The 18,214-nt window shown below is 52.5% G+C and overlaps 1 protein-coding gene across 3 annotated transcripts in view; it reads left to right on the top strand.

Annotated features, from left to right (window-relative positions):
* Positions 1-17,208, top strand: part of GCKR (glucokinase regulator) — a 34,630-nt gene extending 17,422 nt beyond the window's left edge. For 2 of the 3 annotated variants that reach the window (XM_034781646.1, XM_034781647.1), the window contains exons 11-20: positions 1,678-1,796; positions 2,051-2,149; positions 3,244-3,341; positions 5,599-5,675; positions 6,581-6,677; positions 11,206-11,303; positions 12,294-12,377; positions 12,804-12,953; positions 14,096-14,230; positions 14,713-17,208. In XM_034781646.1, the coding sequence (XP_034637537.1) occupies positions 1,678-1,796; positions 2,051-2,149; positions 3,244-3,341; positions 5,599-5,675; positions 6,581-6,677; positions 11,206-11,303; positions 12,294-12,377; positions 12,804-12,953; positions 14,096-14,230; positions 14,713-14,880 (1,125 nt within the window). In that variant the 3' untranslated portion in view covers positions 14,881-17,208. The remainder of the gene's footprint in view (positions 1-1,677; positions 1,797-2,050; positions 2,150-3,243; positions 3,342-5,598; positions 5,676-6,580; positions 6,678-11,205; positions 11,304-12,293; positions 12,378-12,803; positions 12,954-14,095; positions 14,231-14,712) is intronic. The other variant, XM_034781645.1, reaches the window with a different exon arrangement.
* Positions 17,209-18,214: the final 1,006 nt, after the last annotated feature.

The raw sequence follows: 18,214 nt of genomic DNA, 5'->3' as shown, positions 1-18,214 counted from the left end.
GGAGAGCTAACAACTGATGACATCAAGAAGGCTGAGGCCTTTAATGCAAGACTCAACACAATATTGTTGAGAACTCATGGAGGATGGGTGAGGTTCCAGAGGACTGGAATGGGGCAAACCTAATACCAGTCTTTAAAAGGAGGAACAAAGAGGATCCCAGGAATTATAGATCAGTCAATCTAACTTCGATACCTGGAAAGATACTGTAACAAATTATTAAACAATCAGTTTGTAAGCACCTGGAGGATAATAGGGTTATAAGGAATAGCCAGCATGGCTTTGTCAAGAACGACTCATGCCAAATCAACCTAATTTCCTTTTTTGATAGGGTTACTGGCCTGGTGGGTAAAGCAACAGAGATATATCTTGATTTTAGTAAGGCTTTTGACATAGTCCCCCATGACAGTCTCAGAAGCAAACTAGGGTTATGTGGTGTGGATGAAATTACTATAAGATGGGTGTGAATCTGGTTGAAAGACCATACACAAAGAGTGGTTATCAGTGGTTTGCTGTCAAACTGGATGGGCATAGCTAGTGGGATTTTGCAGGGGTCAGGCCTGGATCCAGTACTATTCAATATTTTCATTAATGATTTGGATAATGGAGTGGAGAGTATGCTTGTAAATTTGCAGATGACACCAATCTGGAAGGGTTACGAGCATTTAGGAGGACAGGATTAGAATTGAAAACGATTTTGACAAATTAGACAATTGGTTTGAAGTCAACAAGATTAAAGTCACTAAAGACAAATGTGAAGTGCTACAGTGAGGAAGAAAAAATCCAATGCACAACTATAAAATGGGGTATAACTGGCGAGGTGGCAGTACTGCTGAAAAGGATCAGGGGATTATAGTGGATCACAAATTGAATACGAGTCAACGATGTGATGCATTTGCAAAAAAGGCTGATATAATTCTGGGGTGTATTAACAGGAGTGTCACATGTAAGACTCTGGAGGTAATTGTCCTACTCTACTCGGTACTGTGAAGGCCACAGCTGGAGTACTGTATCCAGTTCTGGGCACCGCACTTTAGGAAAGAAGTGGATAAATTGGAGAGAGTCCAATGGAGAGCAACAAAAATAATAAAAGGTTTAGAAAACCTGACCTATGAGGAAAGGTTACAAAACTGGGCAAGTTTAGTCTTGAGAAAAGACGACTGAGGGGGACCTGATAACAGTCTTCAGATATGTTATGGGCTATTATAAAGAGGATGGTGTTCTCCATATCCATTGAGGACAGGACAAGAAGTAATTGGCTTCTCTGCAGCAAAGAAGATTTAGGTTAGGTCTTAGGAAAAACTTTCTAACTATAAGGATAGTTATGTTCTGGAAGATGTTTCCAGGGGCAGTTGTGGAATCTCTATCACTGGAAGTTTTTCAGAACAGATTGGACAAACGCCTGTCAGGGATGGTCTAGATGGTGTTCTTGGTCCTGCCTGAGGGCCGGAGTCTTGACTTGATGACTACTCAGATCATTTCCTGCCATACATTTATATGATTTTGTGGAGTACCTGCCCGGGATGGGGCTGCTTGGAAGATGGGCTTCCATCCCCCAGGATGGGGTGCACAGGGAGTTGGGTTTAATTCCCCAGTACACTCAGGATGGGGGCTTGGGGAGTGGGTTTGAGCCCCGGTGCCCATGTGTCATTCAGTTCTCTCTCTTTCCCACTGCCTCAGCCTGAAGGCATCAGTGGCTCCTCACGGATGAAGGGTGGGAGTGCCACCAAGATCCTGCTAGAGACCCTGTTGCTTGCAGCACACAAGACAGTCTCCAAGGACACTGACATTTCAGAGAAGTAAGTCTCTGGTTACAGAGCTAGTAGGCTACACTGGGCAGGCCACCTCCCCCAGTGCTGGAGTCCTGCTGTAACTGGGCACCCAGCTGGCCTGTTGGTGGGGATTGGCTGGGCATATTGGTGTCATGCTGGGACATTGGGAAAGGACCTCCACACTTGACTGCTCCTGGTCAGACTGTGAATGGCAGTAGGGCAGACAGGAGCTTGGCATGCACAGGTCCCATGAGTCCTCTCCATGTTCTTCCCGTGTCTAGGTGCCTCCTGGAAATCCTGAGGACATATGAACGTGCTCACAAAGTCACCTATGCCCAGAGCAAAAAGATTGCTGCCTTGGTGAAGCAAGCAGGCACCAGGTGAGGTGGGCAGGCATCTCCATTTCTGCTGGAGAAATAGAAGGAAGGGAGAGAAGAAAGACGTGTAGGGTGCAGGACTACTCAGTGAGCAGTGCATGGGGGTGTGATGGGGTATATCAGACCCTTTGAGGCCCCCTGCTGGAGGCCTCATGGGCCTGGCACACCCAGCCCCCCCCAAAAGGCAATAGAGAGGTCCTCCAAGCTACCTAGAGTGGCTATGTGGGACACAGCCAATCGGGGCCCAGCAGCCTAGTATAAGAAGAGCTGCAGGGCCAGCGATAGTTCAGTTCCTTGCTGGAGCTGTAGGAGCGTGGATGGGGCGGGCGGGCAGAGCTACAGAACCCCAGACAGGGCAGCGCTGTCAGAAGCCGCGGAGAGCCAGAAGGAGCCCTGAGCTGGTGGCTGGGACTCCATGGCATGGGGCTATGGGGAAGTAGCCCAGGGAGTTAGAGAAGCCGTTCAATATAGTTAAAGGGACACAGCAGATGGCTGCTCTCTACAGGGTCCCTGGGCTGGGTCCTGGAGTAGTGGGTGGGCCTGGGTCTCCCCAACCCCCCATTAGCCACTGGGGGGGAAGTGGCCTGGGCAGTGAGGCAGCCCAGAAGGGGAACTGAATTATAGTGGCCCAGCAGGAGAGCTGTAGCCAGGAAGCCCCAGAGAGCTAAGACATTGTCTACAGGGAGGGAGCCCTGGGGCACTGTTCTATCCTGGAGCAGGGACAATCTGAGAGAGCGCAGCACACACACTTGGCCAAGGGGATGCTCATGAGGGGTGAATGCACCTGGTTTCGGGGGGAAACAGCAAATTAACACCAGTAACCCCCTGTGCTGTGCTCTACTCCTACTCCCCCAAGCAACACCGGTAGCCCTCTGTGCTGTGCTCTCCCTGACCCTGCAATAACCCTCGTGCTGTGCTTTCCCCTGAGCATGTCCAGTAACCCCCAGTGCTGTGCTCTGCCCCTACCCTCTGAGCACCCCTCTGTGCTGTGCTCTCCCTGACCCTGCAATAACCCTCGTGCTGTGCTTTCCCCGAGCATGTCCAGTAACTCCCAGTGCTGTGCTCTGCCCCTACCCTCTGTGCTGTCCTTTCCCCAGCTTGCAGAAGAAGGCCTGTGTGTACATGGTGGGCTGGCACACGCTGGGCATCATTGCCATCATGGACGGTGCCGAGTGCATCCCAACATTTGGGGCAGGTAAGGGAACTGGCTGTGTTGGAAAGAGCCCTGATGCCTCTGGCAAAGGGTCCCTGTGATGTGGGAGAGGTGTCCAAGCTCCTTGCTCTGAGCTCCCCCTGCACCCAGCTGTTGATATATCGTAGAGTCAATTGCTTGACCACCCTTTAGTTCATTATAAAATATATTCAAAAGACCAAATAACCAATATCTGTCAGGTTCATTGCTCTAAGCAAATCATAATATAGTGTCACCCTGCCCCTGTGGGTCACAAGTGAGACTACCAGATGCAGGACAAACTGGTGAGAAATAGGACAGACACCCCCCAAAACTGATGGTTATTCTCTCATAAAATATACTAATCCAGTAATACATGTAAACATCTGTCTCACCACACTGGCTGACCAGAAGTCAGAAATGCAGCCTCCTTAGGTATCCCAGTCCTTATTTCAACACCTAGACACTAGACCTAATGATGATTGGTTATTTAAAACCAGTTTAATCAACCAAAGGGTTTTTCTGATCCCAAAGAACCAGCCACACACCCAGGTCAATAAATAACTCGGATCTTACCCAATAATAACACTATTGCCAATCCTTTAGTATCTAATATCTAAAGGATTATTTATAAGAAAAAAGAAAGAGGTGAGAGTTAAAATTGGTTAAAGGAATCAAATACAATAATGGCAAAGTTCTTGGATCAGGCTTGAAGCAATGATGGAATAAACTGCTGGCTTGTTAAGTCTCTGGTTGCTTCCAAATGATTGGAAGGTCCTCAGTCCCTGGGTTCGAATGCTCCCGTTAGTGTAAGTCCATAGTTCAGAGATCAGAGCAGGAAAGAGGCAAAATGGAGATGTTTCCAGGGCCTTTTATAGCTTCTGCCCTGTAAAGCCCTCAGCACAGGTTATGAAAAAGTACAGGCACACAAGATGGAGTTCGGTACCCCATAATCTAGTCACATGCTCTTGCCCTTGCATGCTTCGATGAGACATAGCAGCCATTGCCATATTCTAGTTAGAACATCCTCAGGAAAGTCCATCAGTGGAGGAAAGCTTCTTCAATGGCCCAGTGTTCATTGATGGGCCATCAGCTTGAATAGTCCATTCACAATGTGCTGATGTAAACTACGGGAGCAAACACATTTGAAATACAGGTACATAGTCAATACTCATAACTTCAGATACAAAAATGATACATGCACACAAATAGGGTAGACGCTCCGCGGGTTACGCAAGACCCGACTTATGCAAATCCGCACTTACGGAAAAAGCTCCATAAGCTAGAAATATAATGGTTGGAGATATGTTTCCGACTTACGCAAAATTAGAGTTACGCAAGGCCTCCCCTTCCTCCCCCCCCCAGCCCTCGGGGATCCAGCTTGGTAACATCTTGCCTGCCAAAGGCCCTCTGAGCGGGATTCCTGGGGTCTGTGGGGCAAGGGGTCTCTGAGCGGGATTCCTGGGGTCTGTGGGGCAAGGGGTCTCTGTTCTGGATCCCTGGGGACTGGAGGGCCAAGGGGTCTCTGAGCGGATGCCTGGGAGGGCAGGGATCTCTCTGAGCAGGATACCTGCAGGTGGGATGCAAGAGTCTCTGAGCTGAATCCTGGGAGCTGGGGGTCAAGGGGTCTGCAAGCAGGATCCCCAAATAATTGAGGGGAAGGGTTCTCTGAGCAGGCTTCCTGGGGGCTGGAGAGCAAAGGGTGCCCAAGCAGGGGCGGCTCTAGCTTTTTTGCCGCCCCAAGCACGGCAGGCAGGCTGCCTTCGGCGGCATGCCTGCGGGAGCTCCGCCGGTCCCGCAGCTTTGGCATAGCCGCCACCAAATCCGCAGGACCGGTGGACTGCCGGCAGGCATGCCGCCGAAGGCTGCCTGACTGCCGCCCTCGCAGGGACCGGCAGAGTGCCCCCTGCGGCTTGCCGCCTCAGGCATGCACTTGGAGCGCTGGTGCCTGGAGCCGCCGCTGTGCCCAAGCTGGGTCCCCAGGGTCAGAGGGCAATTTCTCTCTTAGTTGGGTCCTGGGGTCTCCAAGCTGGATTCCTATAGGCTGGGGAGGAAAGGGGGTCTCTGAGCTGGATCCTGAAGGGCTGGGGGCAAGACACCCCCAAGTTGGATCCCCAGGGATCCTGCTCAGAGGCCCTTTGGCCACCAGCCACCGAGGATCCTGCTTGGAGATTCCTTGACCTCCAGCCTCTGGGATCCTGCAAAGAGACCCCTTGGCCCACAGCCCTGTGCCCTCTGCCTCCGGTTCACTCACTTGCTTTCCTGTTATTTTCCTGCACAGACTATAATGACGTGCGAGGCTTCCTGATTGGGGATTACAGTGAGATGTTCAACAAGGAGGCAGATCTGATAGCACAGGTAGGAGCTGGGCTGCAATCCAGGTGAAGAGCAAGGCCCTGGCTGTCAGGGTTACTCTAGGTGTGTGCTGGGTTCGTTGGAGCGGATTCTGCAGGAGATGAGATCCTGCTTGGCCTGGCATGAGGGGGCTGGGATGGTCGGGGAGTTCTAGCTGATTTTGAGCCCTGCCCTTGGGTAGGTCCTAGGTGGGGAGTAAGTCCTGGGGGTGGTTCTGACCATGAGTCCGGGGCTGGACTCGGTTGGGGTGGCTACCAGGCAGGGTCTGATCTGGGGTAGCTTATGGGTGTGATGAACCTCATGGTCACAGAAGGGTGCTGGGTGGGGAGTGGGTACTGGCCTGGGACGCATGCTGTGGGGGCATGATGGACGCTGAGCGGGTGGTGATGGGCAGACAGGGACTGATACCTCTATGCTCCCTGGTGTTGCTAAGTTGGGGAGCAAAGGGGGAGTCCCCATGGTGGGGAAGGAGGCCCCAGTGTTAAGGACTGGAGGTGGAGCCCAGATGTCAGGGAGGATGAGGGGCCTGGTCTCAGGGTATATGGGGGAGCCTGGCTGGTGAGGGATGCAGGGGGCCCTGGTTTGGGGGAGGTTAGGTGGGAGGTCCAGTAGCAGGGTGTGGAGGGGGGACCCTGATGTTAGTGGGGGCATGGGGCCTTGGTGTCAGGAAGATGGGGGGGACCTGGAGTCAGGCAGGAGAGAGCCGGGGAACTCCCAGTGTTGTGAAGGGGATGGGGTCTCCCATGTTTGGGAAGGGAGGAGCGGGTTCTGATGTTGGGAATGGAAGGTAACTAGTGTCTGGGAGAGGAGGAGGGGGCCCCAGTGAAGGGGTGGGCAGGGGGGCCCGTGTGTCAGGGAGTGTAATGGGAGCCCTGGCACCAAGTTCAGCAGGCTCCTGTCTCTGGCAGGGCCCGCAGGTCGCCTTCTCTCAGGACGACTTTGTGAAGATGATTCTCCCATCACTGACTGAGCTAGATACTGTTCTCTTCCTCTTCACGCTGGATGGTGAGTGGCTGGGAGCTCAGGGAAGGGGGCAGCACTAGTGGGGGGGGAGGACAGGAAGGAGCTTTTGTTCCCCCTGCTGGGCACTACCCTTGGCTGAGTGATCACGTCAGCCTCGTGCTGTGATTTATCCCGCCTCACCTCTCCCTAGTATGCTGAACAATTGAAAAGATTGGGGTTGTTGTTACTTTGGAAAAAGACAAGTAAGAGGGGACATGATAAAAAAAACTATGAAAAGTATCTAAAACAATGCAGGGTCTTGAGACAGGAGATCAAGAGTATCTGTTCTCCCTGTCTCACAAGGCAAGAATGAGGGGGAAGCTCACTGGGCCTGAAAGGCAGCAAAGTAAAAACTGATCAAAGGAAATATTTTCCCACAAGGGGCTTGTGGAACTCCCTGCCACATGACATAACAGGCTAAGAGCCTGGCAGGATTCAGAGAGGGGTTAGACGTTCCTATGAGCATGAGGAATATCCAGAATTATTAGAGGAAATACTAACACCCAAACCAGAGCTTGGGATTGGCCATGAGCCTCTAACTACTGGGGCTGGGGGAACCTTCCCCTGGGGCAGGCCACCTGGTCACTGCACCTTCCCCTGAAGCAGCTGGTGCTGGCCCCTGTTGGAGATGGAACACTGAACTAAATGGATTCTGGTCCAGTCCACATGGGCAGTGTCTGAGTCCCGGTGTTGCTGGCTCATGGTAAGGTTGGCCTGTAGTTACGGTACTAGCCTAAGACTCAGGAAATCTGGGTTCAGTTCCCAATTCTTCCACAGGCTCCGTGTGACCTTAGACAAGTCACTTCCCTTTCTGTGCCTCAGTTCCTTATATGTCCATACAAATCGTTCTGTTACAAGGGGCTGTGAGGGTGAACTCATCGCACTGTAGTCATGGGCTGTTTAGATGCCTAGCTAGCTTTGTGGTTAAGAATTGATACTGTCAGCAGCAGGGCATGGGGGGGGGTGTCACACTCATCTTCTGCTTTGGGCTTTTGTCTCCAGATCCATTTCTTAGGACTGTGGAATTTGTATGGGGTGCTGTTGGTGGGGTTTGCCTAGGGCCAGTTGGCTGGTCTCCTATCAATGCACTGATGTCTCATAGACTTTAAGGCCAGAAGGGACCATCATGATAATCTCATCTGACCTCCTGGGCGTAGCAGGCCACAGAACCTCACCCACCCACTCCTGTAATAGACCCACAACCTCTGGCTGAGTTACTGAAGTCCTCAAATCATGAGTTAAAAGACTTCACATTACAGAGAATCCACTGTTTACACTAATTTAAATCTGCAGGTGACCCATGCCCAGAGGAAAGCAAAAAAAACCCAGGATCACTGCCACTCTCACCTGGGGGGAAATTCCTTCCTGACACCAAATATGGCGATCAGTTAAACCTTGAGCATGTGGGCGAGACCCACCAGCCAGACTCCTGGGAGAGAAAGAGAGAATTCTCTGTAGTAACTCAGAGCCTTCCCCATCGAGTGTCCCATCACCGGCCGCTGGGGATATTTGCTGCTAGCAGTTGCAGATCAGCTCCATGCCATCGTAGGCAGTCTCAGCACACCCTCCCCTCCAGAAACTTATCAAGCTCAGTCTGGAAGCCGGTTAGGTTTTTTTGCCACCACCGCTCCCCTTTGGAGGCTGTTCCAGAACTTCACTCCTCTGATGGTTGGAAACCTTTGTCTAATTTCAAGCCTAAACTTGTTGATGGCCAGTTTATATCCATTTGTTCTTGTGTCCACATTGGCACTTAACTTACATAACTCCTCTCCCTCCCTGGTATTTATCCCTCTGATGTATCTATAGAGAGCAATCATATCTCCCCTGAACCTTCATTTGGTTAGGCTAAACAAGCCAAGCTCATTGAATCTCCTCTCATAAGCTACAGTAACTGAAAAATGCAACTTTAAGCGAAACGATGTTAAGCAAATCCAATTTCCCCATAAGAATAAATATAAATGGGGCGGGGGGTTAGGTTCCAGGGAAATTTTTTTCACCAGACAAAAAACTATATTTTATTTTTTTTATATATATATCATAGAATCATAGAATATCAGGGTTGGAAGGGACCTCAGGAGGTATCTAGTCCAACCCCCTGCTCAAAGCAGGACCAATCCCAGCCAAGGCTTTGTCAAGCCTGACCTTAAAAACCTCTAAGGAAGGAGATTCCACCACCTCCCTAGGTAATCCATTCCAGTGCTTCACCACCCTCCTAGTGAAATAGTGTTTTCTAATATCCAACCTAAACCTCCCCCACTGCAACTTGAGACCATTACTCCTTGTTCTGTCATCTGGTACCACTGAGAACAGTCTAGATCCATCCTCTTTGGAACCCCCTTTCAGGTAGTTGAAAGCAGCTATTAAATCCCCCCTCATTCTTCTCTTCTGCAGATTAAACAATCCCAGTTCCCTCAGCCTCTCCTCATAAGTCATGTGCTCCAGCCCCCTAATCATTTTTGTTGCCCTCCGCTGGACTCTTTCCAATTTTTCCACATCCTTCTTGTAGTGTGGGGCCCAAAACTGGACACAGTATTCCAGATGAGGCCTCACCAATGTCGAATAGAGGGGAATGATTACGTCCCTCGATCTGCTGGCAATGCCCCTACTTATACAGCCCAAAATGCTGTTAGCCTTCTTGGCAACAAGGGCACACAGTATAAGTTTTAAACAAACAATTTAATAGTGTATACAGCAATGATGAGTGTGAAGCTTGGTTGAGGTGGTGAAGTTAGAGGGTGTATTTCCCAGGGAATGCCTTACTGCTAAATAATGAACTAGCATTCGGCTGACCCCTCAAGGGTTAACACATTGTTGTTAATGTAGCCTCACACTCTAAAGGTAGCATGAATGGAGGGAGGGGGGAAAGCATGGCAGACAGAGACATATACCCTGTGTGTGGGGGAGAGAGAGAGAGAGAGAGAGATGAGCATTGCCCCTTTAAGTACGCTGACACCACTCTAAGTACATTGCTTTTAAAAAGATCAGGAAGTTGAGACAGCAGCTGCGGCCAGCAAGCTCTCTCCTCCTGAGCCCTGTCGTGTCCCCACCCTGCTCTATATGGAGAAGGAGTAAGCAGGGGGCACGAGCAGTGGGGAGGGGGACACCCTGACATTCCCACTCCTCCCCGCTCCTCTGCACAGCAAGCAGGAGGCTCCTGGGAGCAGCTCCAAGGCAGAGGGCAGGAGCAGCACATGGCAGTGGGGGGAGGGATAATTGAACTGCCAGCAATTGGTAGCCTGCTGGGCGGCTGCTGCACAGGGAATTTAGGGGAGCAGGGAGCTGATGGGGGGGAGGCTGCCAGTCCACCCTGTTTCCAAGCCCCCACCAGCTAGCTGTAAGGGGCTGCTCTTTCTGCTAGCAGTGGACAAAGCAGGTGGCTGCCAAACAATGTTATAAGGGAGCATTGCGCAACTTTAAATGAGCATGTTCCCTAATTGATCAGCAACGTAACAACAAAACAATGTTAACCGGGACGACTTTAAGTGAGGAGTTACTGTATGTTTTCCATTCATCAGATCAGCCTAGTCACCCTTCTCTGTCCAGTTTGAATTCATATTTCTTAAACATGGGAGACCAGAATTGCACTCGCTATTCCAGAGGAGGTCTCACCAGTGCCTGGTATAATGGTACTAACACTTCCCTGTTTCTCCTGGAAATACCTCGCCTGATGCATTCTAAGACTGCATTAGCCTTTTCATGGCTGCATCACATTGGCGGCGCTTAGGCATCCTGTGATCAACCAATACACCCAGGTCTGTCTCCTCCTCCATCACTTCCAACTGATACGTCCCCAGCAACAATTCTTGTTGTTAGTCCCAAAATGCATGACCTTGCACTTAATTACATTTCATCCCATTTCTATTACTCCAGTTTTCAAGTTCATCCAGATCTTCTTGTATGATAATCCTGTCCTCCTCCATATTGGCAATACCTCCCAACTTTGTGTTATTCACAAATTTTATTAGTACACTCTCACTTTTTGTGCTAAGGTCAGTAATAAAAATGTTAAATAAGATTGGTCCCAAAACCAATCCGCGAGGAACTCCATTAGTAACCTCCTTCCAGCCTGACAGTTCACCTTGCAGAATGACCCGTTGTAGTCTCCCCATTAACGAGTTCCTTATCCACCTTTCAATTCTCAGATTAACCCCCATCTTCTCCAATGTAACTAATAATGTCACTGCAGTCTAGATCTGTCATGGCAGAGCCGATCACACTGGGTCCTTTGAGCTACAGACAAACCAGGAGGAGGGGTGCAGCTGTTCTGACCTCCCCCCAGCTGCAAGGCTTGGGAGGGAGTCTATGGACCTGTTACCCTCTTACCCTGGAGTTGTAGCAAAGAAAGTGAATGAGACAGAAGTAAGGTGGGAAGTATAGGCTGGGACATGTGTGTGTGTGTACACGTCTCTTGGATGTTGGTATGGTGATTGGCTGATGTGCAAAGGGCCCTTGACTCTGACTAGTTCTGGATCTTCCTGAATGACTGTCCAGAGCCTGGTCACCCCAGTCTTATGCCTCCCCTTGCTTTAAGATGACCTCGCAGAGGTGGAGAAGCTTGTGGTTCAGGTGAAGGAGAAGACATCAAATGTCCATGCACTTTCTCATGCCACTGTTGGGCAGTACCTTCCGGTGAGTAGAGAAGGCTCTTTGTCTCCATCCCAGGTGAGGGAAAGGTTCTGTGGGAAATAGAGCTTGTGCTCATGTAATTAGACTGTACCCCGATGCACGCCTAGGGGTGGCAGGGTTGGGGTTGCCGTCATTCTGGAATTCCGGAAGGGAGTGAGTCTTGCCCCACAGTGGCACTGGGTGCCCCTGGAGCTGCTCTAAGTTGCACCGAGGCCACACTGCCCCCAACCAGCCCTAAACCTCAAAGGTCAAAGAAAAACAAAAAAAGCCATCTGCAGCCTATACTTATCAACAAGTTACGTTCCTATCTAATAAGGTATTTCTCACCCAATGGTTAGTTCGTCCAGCGCTTGTCCCCACTGACACAGTCCCCTTCCCTAATGGATACCTACTTGGGACAATCGTCTGCTCTTATACAGTCTTACCTCCAGACAGCAAACACAGGCTGTCTGAACGGGTGTTCATTGTTCTCCTGTTGATTGGGTCAGCTCTCAGACTGCTCTCCCTCGGGTGCTAGATTTCACTCCCAACAGATTGAGAACACAATGTCCTGTGTTAGTTAACTCTAAAATTGTTTCCCATACAAACATCTCATCATAACCAGGACAGTCAGCTAGAGCTTAGCTTTCGGCAGACCAAGCACAACTCCCTTCGGTATAATATTGAGAAAACGGTGGGACTCAGTATTCCTGCCAGGACATGCCTGGCAGGGCCGGCTCCAGGCACCAGCTTGTCAAGTAGGTGCTTGGGGCGGCCACTCCAGAGCTGGGCGGCACGTCCAGGTATTCGGCGGCAATTTGGCGGATGGTCCCTCTCTCTGGCTCAGAGCGAAGGACCTCCCGCCCAATTGCCGCTGCAGATCGCAATTGTGATCGCGGCTTTTTTTTTTTTTTTTTTGGGTGCTTGGGGCGGCCAGAACCCTGGAGCCGGCCCTGATGCCTGGGCACGTCTGTGTCACAATAAGGTTTCTGTTCGTATCGTTATCCCCACCAGGCCTCCCTCAAGAAGCTGTTTCCTTCCATCATGAGCATCATGTGGCCCATCCTGTTCCTGGAGTATGAGGGGAATTTTATCCAGGTAATACATGAAAAGCCTGCTTTGGATCCCGAGGTTGGTTCCTAGCAGGTGCTGACTGACGACTTTTGTGATTTCTGAGGTAAGTGAGGGGTGGCTGCAGGGCCGTGGCTCCCCCTGGGGGGAGATGGGCCGGCTGCTGCAAGGCCGTGGCTCCCCCTGGGGGGAGATGGGCCGGCTGCTGCAAGGCCGTGGCTCCCCCTGGGGGGAGGTGGGCCGGCTGCTGCAAGGCCGTGGCTCCCCGTGGGAAGAGGCGGGCTGGCTGCTGCAAGGCCGTGGCTCCCCCTGGGGGGAGGTGGGCCGGCTGCTGCAAGGCCGTGGCTCCCCCTGCGGGCAGGTGGGCCGGCTGCTGCAAGGCCGTGGCTCCCTCCGGCTGGCAGTTTGTGGCTGCCCGATTCACAGGGATCTGTTTTTCTGTATTTCACACAGAAGTTCCAGAGGGAGCTCAGCACCAAGTGGATCCTCAACACAGTCAGCACCGGGGCCCATGTCCTCAAGGGCAAAATTTTTCACAACTACATGGTGGACCTGAGAATCAGCAACTCCAAGCTCTTCTGGAGGGCAGTGTCCATCCTGCAGGTACTGAGTCCAAGGCAATGGCCTAGTGAGGGAATAAGAAGGTAGCAGCATTACCAATTTACTTCAGAGTGTAGGGGGAGGCCCCAGTTGTGGGAAAGGCAGGAAGTAAGATCAGTAGCTAAGGGGAGGTGAAGGGGGGACTCCTCGTGTGGCCCTTCTCTGGACATTGGCACTGCCCCCAGTAGGACCTCTTCAAGGCCAGGCAGAGCACTACAGCCCAGTAGCCGACCCTCCTGTCATCCACCTCCCTCATCCCCTGTACCATGGCTGGGAGCCTAATTCTGAGCATGAGAGAATCTCATCACCAAGATGCAGCCTTTGCAACAGTGCACCACAGCGCACTGCTAACCCACCTATGGGACAGAGCAGAAGGATATGGCCCCTATGTACATGGGATCACAGTGTGAGCCTGGTGCGCGTGTGTTGGTGCCCCTCAAGCTGTCTCCATGCTGTGCCCTGCTCTGGGGCAGACGGAGAGAGGCAGCCAGCATGTTGGCTGATGTCGCACGTTGCTGGAGCTTGGTGGTCACTACTGCCTCAATTACTGGGCCTGGGAATGGGAGGTTGGAAATGAGACGGAAGTTGAAGAGGTCTCAAGGTTGAATTTTGGCATTTCTCAGGGGGTTGATAAGTGTGCTGGTTAGGAGTGGGCGTAGCTCTTGTACCATTCAGGAGGGGCAGGGATCCATCGCACAGGTTGACGCTCTAATATTTTTCTGGGCTTCCTGGACTTCAGCTAGTGTGATGGGGAGGGTGGATGGATAATAGGATCTAGTCGGGGTTTTCTTGCCCAGTTACCTGTAACCTCGGCCCCTGCCCAGCTCGTGTCCACCCCCATTCACCCAACCCTGGCTGGGGCTGTCATCTCTGGTGTCACGCACGACTGTGAGTTTTCCCATCCCCCAGCCAAGCCATGTAGATTTGGGACAGACAGGAGCCAGCCCTGCTTCCCAGCCATTCTGGCTGTCGTAGTCCCCTTCTCAGTGTTACTCACCACTGGTGCGCTCCCACTCACCCTGGATCCCTGGCCTGCAAATGCCCCTTGCTAAGCCATGTGAGAGCCACTCCAGCACCATCCCTGAGCTGCACTGAAATGGAATCTGGTCTCTGTCCCTGCTCTGACTGGCATGCTCTCCCCACAGCGGCTCACGGGGCACTCCCAGGCCAGGTGCCTGGAGGGCCTGCTGCAGACCATATACGACCCTGAGGTGCTCTCAGATGACATTCGCAATGCAGAGCAGTCCAAACATATTGCAGTAGCAACGGAGAAGAACAAGGTAACACGGCTCATACCCTGTCTCTCATCAGCACCCCACCTCATGGTGTCATACACGGTGGGGCCCCAGCCCTCTGGCTCCACTCTGCTCAGATGTGCTTCCCAATGGGCCTGATGCAGACTCTGGCACGTGTGACACTAGCACATGGACCCGCAGCAACAGCTTTCAAAGGCAGGAGACAGAAGTTCGGGTGGTTGGTGTGGGGCAGAGATTGGGGGGCACCTTCCAAAAGCCGTCGTGAGTGCTGGGGTTCCCCTCACAGAGGGGGTGAGGCTCCCAAGAGGCACCAGCAGACAGGTTTTCCCCCGGAAGAGGGGGAGCCCACCCCCAGATGCATTAAGTAGACAAGTGGGGTGCTGATGCCCCCAGATCCCCTTAGCAGCTGGACACCAGGGCCTGGGCAGCCAGCTGAGCTGGTAGGGAAATGACCGGGTGAGCGCTCCCTCTGCCTGATTCTGACGCTGTCTCCTCTCGTCGCCCAGGTTGTCCCCACAGCCCTTCTGTGCCTGCTGCGGAACTGCTCAGTGCAAGAGGCCCAGCTGCGGCTTGACTCCTCCCCGTCCATCCGAGCAGCCGTTGAGTCCGCACTGACTGCTCCGGGGCGCAAACGGGGTGCAGACAAATCCGACTCCACAGGCAGGCGCATGTAGGAGGCAGCACCCATCCACTAAGGGGACTATGTGGGGAGGGACGGGCCCAGCATCACTAACTTCTGTATGGATCCAGCAGTGCGTGCTGGCCAGGCAGTCGCACTGTCTTCCAGTCTGGGAGAGACACCAACTCCCTGAACAAGAGCAGCAGCTGGGATCTGGTGAACACGAGCAGCACCCACCTAGATGGGAGGCCGAGTGCCGCGGGCTCTCCTGTTAGCTCCTGGTGGGAGGGGACAGACTACCTGGAGGTGGGAGTCTTGTGTTGTCTAGGAGCCTGAATTTCCTTGGAGGATCATGTGTTCACCAGGGGGTCTGGATTGCTCTGGGTGAGCTAATTTCTGGTGGATGGGGGCGTGGGGGGTATCAGGGTGTGGGGTGCACTGTAATCCTTTGAGCAGGTCAGCTGTTCTCTCTGCTCTGGGGAGGAGGAAGGGTCCCTCTGTGAAGTGAGCTCCTGAGGGAAGTTGTTCTGTAATCCCCAGAGCATGGGGTGGGTTATAGGTGTGTGGGGTCAGGTGGGGCTGGATATTGTCACCTTGTGTTCTGTGATCCCCTGGGGGGTGGGAGGGCTGGGTCACCCTGTGAGCCCTGCAGGGGGGATGTGTGGAGGGAGTGGGGTCACCCTGTGATCTTTGCTGTTGTCTCTTCATTGCTTTTGTTTAATCTTTTTTAAAATAAACTGTTCTGTGTTTGCCCAGCTGTCCGTGCTGTCAGCTTAGCAGCCGTGTGGGGCTCATGGGCGGCTCCGCAGCTTGTGCAAGACCAGAGCTGGCTGCAGAGGGGATGTGTGCCCACCTGTCCCAAACTGTACTGACTGCCAGCAGCCCACAGGGCCTAGGCACAGCCCCACCCCGCCAGCAGGGGCTGGAGTGGAAGGGGTCTCTGCACTGTGGCAATTATTCACTGAGTGGCTGGAGGACTAGGGCTGTCAAAGCCCTTGTATTTGTCCTGTGTCCAGCAGCTTCCACACACCCCACCATGGCAAAGTCCTTTGCTGCATTATCTCTGCGAGTGGGATGATGGACGTTGGAGACGAAGGTTTGATGTGAGGAACTTGCCTTGAACAGTCCTGTGCTTTAGGCATCACATTACCAGGACACTGACAGACGGGAACTCTGGTGGGCATTGTCCTTGACTCTGTAATCAGCTCCCTCCTAGTGCTGTCACACCATCCCTGCACCGCCAAACCTGGTTTGGCTGCGTTCTGAGAAAAACAAGGTTATGGCACAATTCTCACACCAGGCAGCAGAACTGAGCTTTCTGGCCGGGCTGGGCGGTCAGTACATTCCTGGGCTTGTAGCCAGCATGGCCTGGAATAACCTTTCCCCTTACCGCAGGGCCTCTTTAGCATTCGGCAACCTTGCATTCTGGCTGCGCTGCACCACGTGATCAGTGTAGACTGAGAGCCTTAGATTCACCTCTGCAATTCCCAGCCCTGGGGCCTGCAGGCTGCTCGAGCTTATTCTGGATGCTAACACTCCCCAGGGGCAGAGACAGGCCAGAGTAGTAGCAGGGATGCTGGCCCCAGCCCACATTGTCATGAGGGAGGGTTTGTTCTAACCGCTAAGTCAACTCCCGCCCCCGCTGCAGAGCTGATGGTCCTGCGGCTCCAGACTCTGCCAGCAGCACGGCACAGAGCAGTCACCTCGTAGCCAGGCCTGGCCCACAGGTGTCAACCCGCTCAGGCCCAGGGTGCACCTGCCAAGCCCCACACGTTACTGTTCATCATCATCACTTGGGTGTGTTGGAGCAAGTGGGGTCAGGGTGAGGTGGAGGAGTGCTCAGGAACATGGAAGTGGGGGGAAATTGGGCCTGTGAGTGCATGTGGGTTCAGGCATGTGTGTGTGGGGGTGTTGGGCATATGATGGAGTCAGGGTGCATGAAGAGGAGGTGTTAGATGTGGGGCACTGGGGCAGCTGGGTATGTAAGAAGGAGTGAGGGCAGGCCTGGGGAAGAGGATGGCAGGTCCATGGGACAGGAAGGCAGGTGGAGGTGAGGGGATAGGTGCATGGAACATAATTTTTAGTTCTGTGATCAGTTCTTTATCTGTCAAAATGAGGGCTAATACTGTTTCATCATGTTGGATACAACAGTTTGAATTAGGGAATGGATTGTGGTAGTATTTAGAAATGTCAATGATGTTTTAGTACTGGCAATATGAGACCTCCAGCATGCCACTCAAATTTAAGTTCCCCCCATGATGATGCAGCTTTTTTTCTACACTTTAGACAGGGATATAAGGAGACTGTGACTTGGTGGCTTGTAGCAAACACCAACCAGGGCCGGCTCCAGGTTTTCTGCCGCCCCAAGCAGCGCAAAAAAAAACCAACCCAAAACAAATGCAGCAGCGCGATCGCGCAGCTCCACTCTTCAGTGGCAATTCGGCGGCTGGTCCTTCGCTCTGAGAGGGACTGAGGGACCCACCGCCGAAGACCCGGACGTGCCGCCCCAATAGGGGCTGGAGTGCTGCCCCTTGGTATTGGCCGCCACAAACACCTGCTTCTTTAGCTGGTGCCTGGAGCCGGCCCTGACAGTGATCCATGAACATTCAAGATGATTTTATTCTGAGTTATCAGTGACTTGGAAACAGGTAATGCCATTTTTGACACAGAGTGCCCTCCCACTCCCCTTTTGCCCACATGATTCTTCCTAAAGAAGTAGAATCCAATCTTGTGAATCATTCTACCGGGTTTCAGTACTACCAACTAGATCACATTTATGTTCATGAATGAGCTATTTCCATGTGCTGGGAGTATCGTAGGCCAGGGGAGGCTCCCCTAACTCAGGCCATGATCCCACACACCCTCCTCCCCACCCTCGCTCCCTCTCTCCCCTGCAACGGGCAGGAGAATCATGTTTTGCTAAGGGGGGAATAGGAACAGTGAATGGGAACAGGGATGGCTCTGTGGTGTCAGAGCTGGGAAGGGGGACACTGAGGAAGGAAACTGGAATCATGCTTGCTGGAAGTTCACCCCAATAAACATCAAATTGTTTGCACCTTTGGACTTTGGGTCTTGTTGCTCTCTGTTCATGCGAGAAGGACCAGGGAAGTGAGAGGGTGAAGGAATAAGCCCCCTAACATCTTGGTGCCGTGACTCGGATGCATCGCATCGGACAGGTGAGTGGCAGCCTGTAAGCCCCCCCCCCCCCCCAACAGTCCACGCAGCTCTGCTTGGAGGGGGTATAGCGAACTCTCGTGACGGTAGTTGCGGGTTCTGGCAAGCCAGGGAAAAGGATTTTTTGGATAAATGGATAAGGAAGAACCAGGGCCCATACCAGGAGCAGTGGTCAGCCTGGGAGGAGATTAAAAAGGAAATGGATGCAGTGTTAG

This window comes from Trachemys scripta, chromosome 9, assembly GCF_013100865.1.
Source record: "Trachemys scripta elegans isolate TJP31775 chromosome 9, CAS_Tse_1.0, whole genome shotgun sequence".
Classification (NCBI taxonomy): domain Eukaryota; kingdom Metazoa; phylum Chordata; order Testudines; family Emydidae; genus Trachemys; species Trachemys scripta.
Note: the sequence above shows the minus strand (reverse complement) of the source record. Positions and strands in the feature narration are given on the sequence as shown.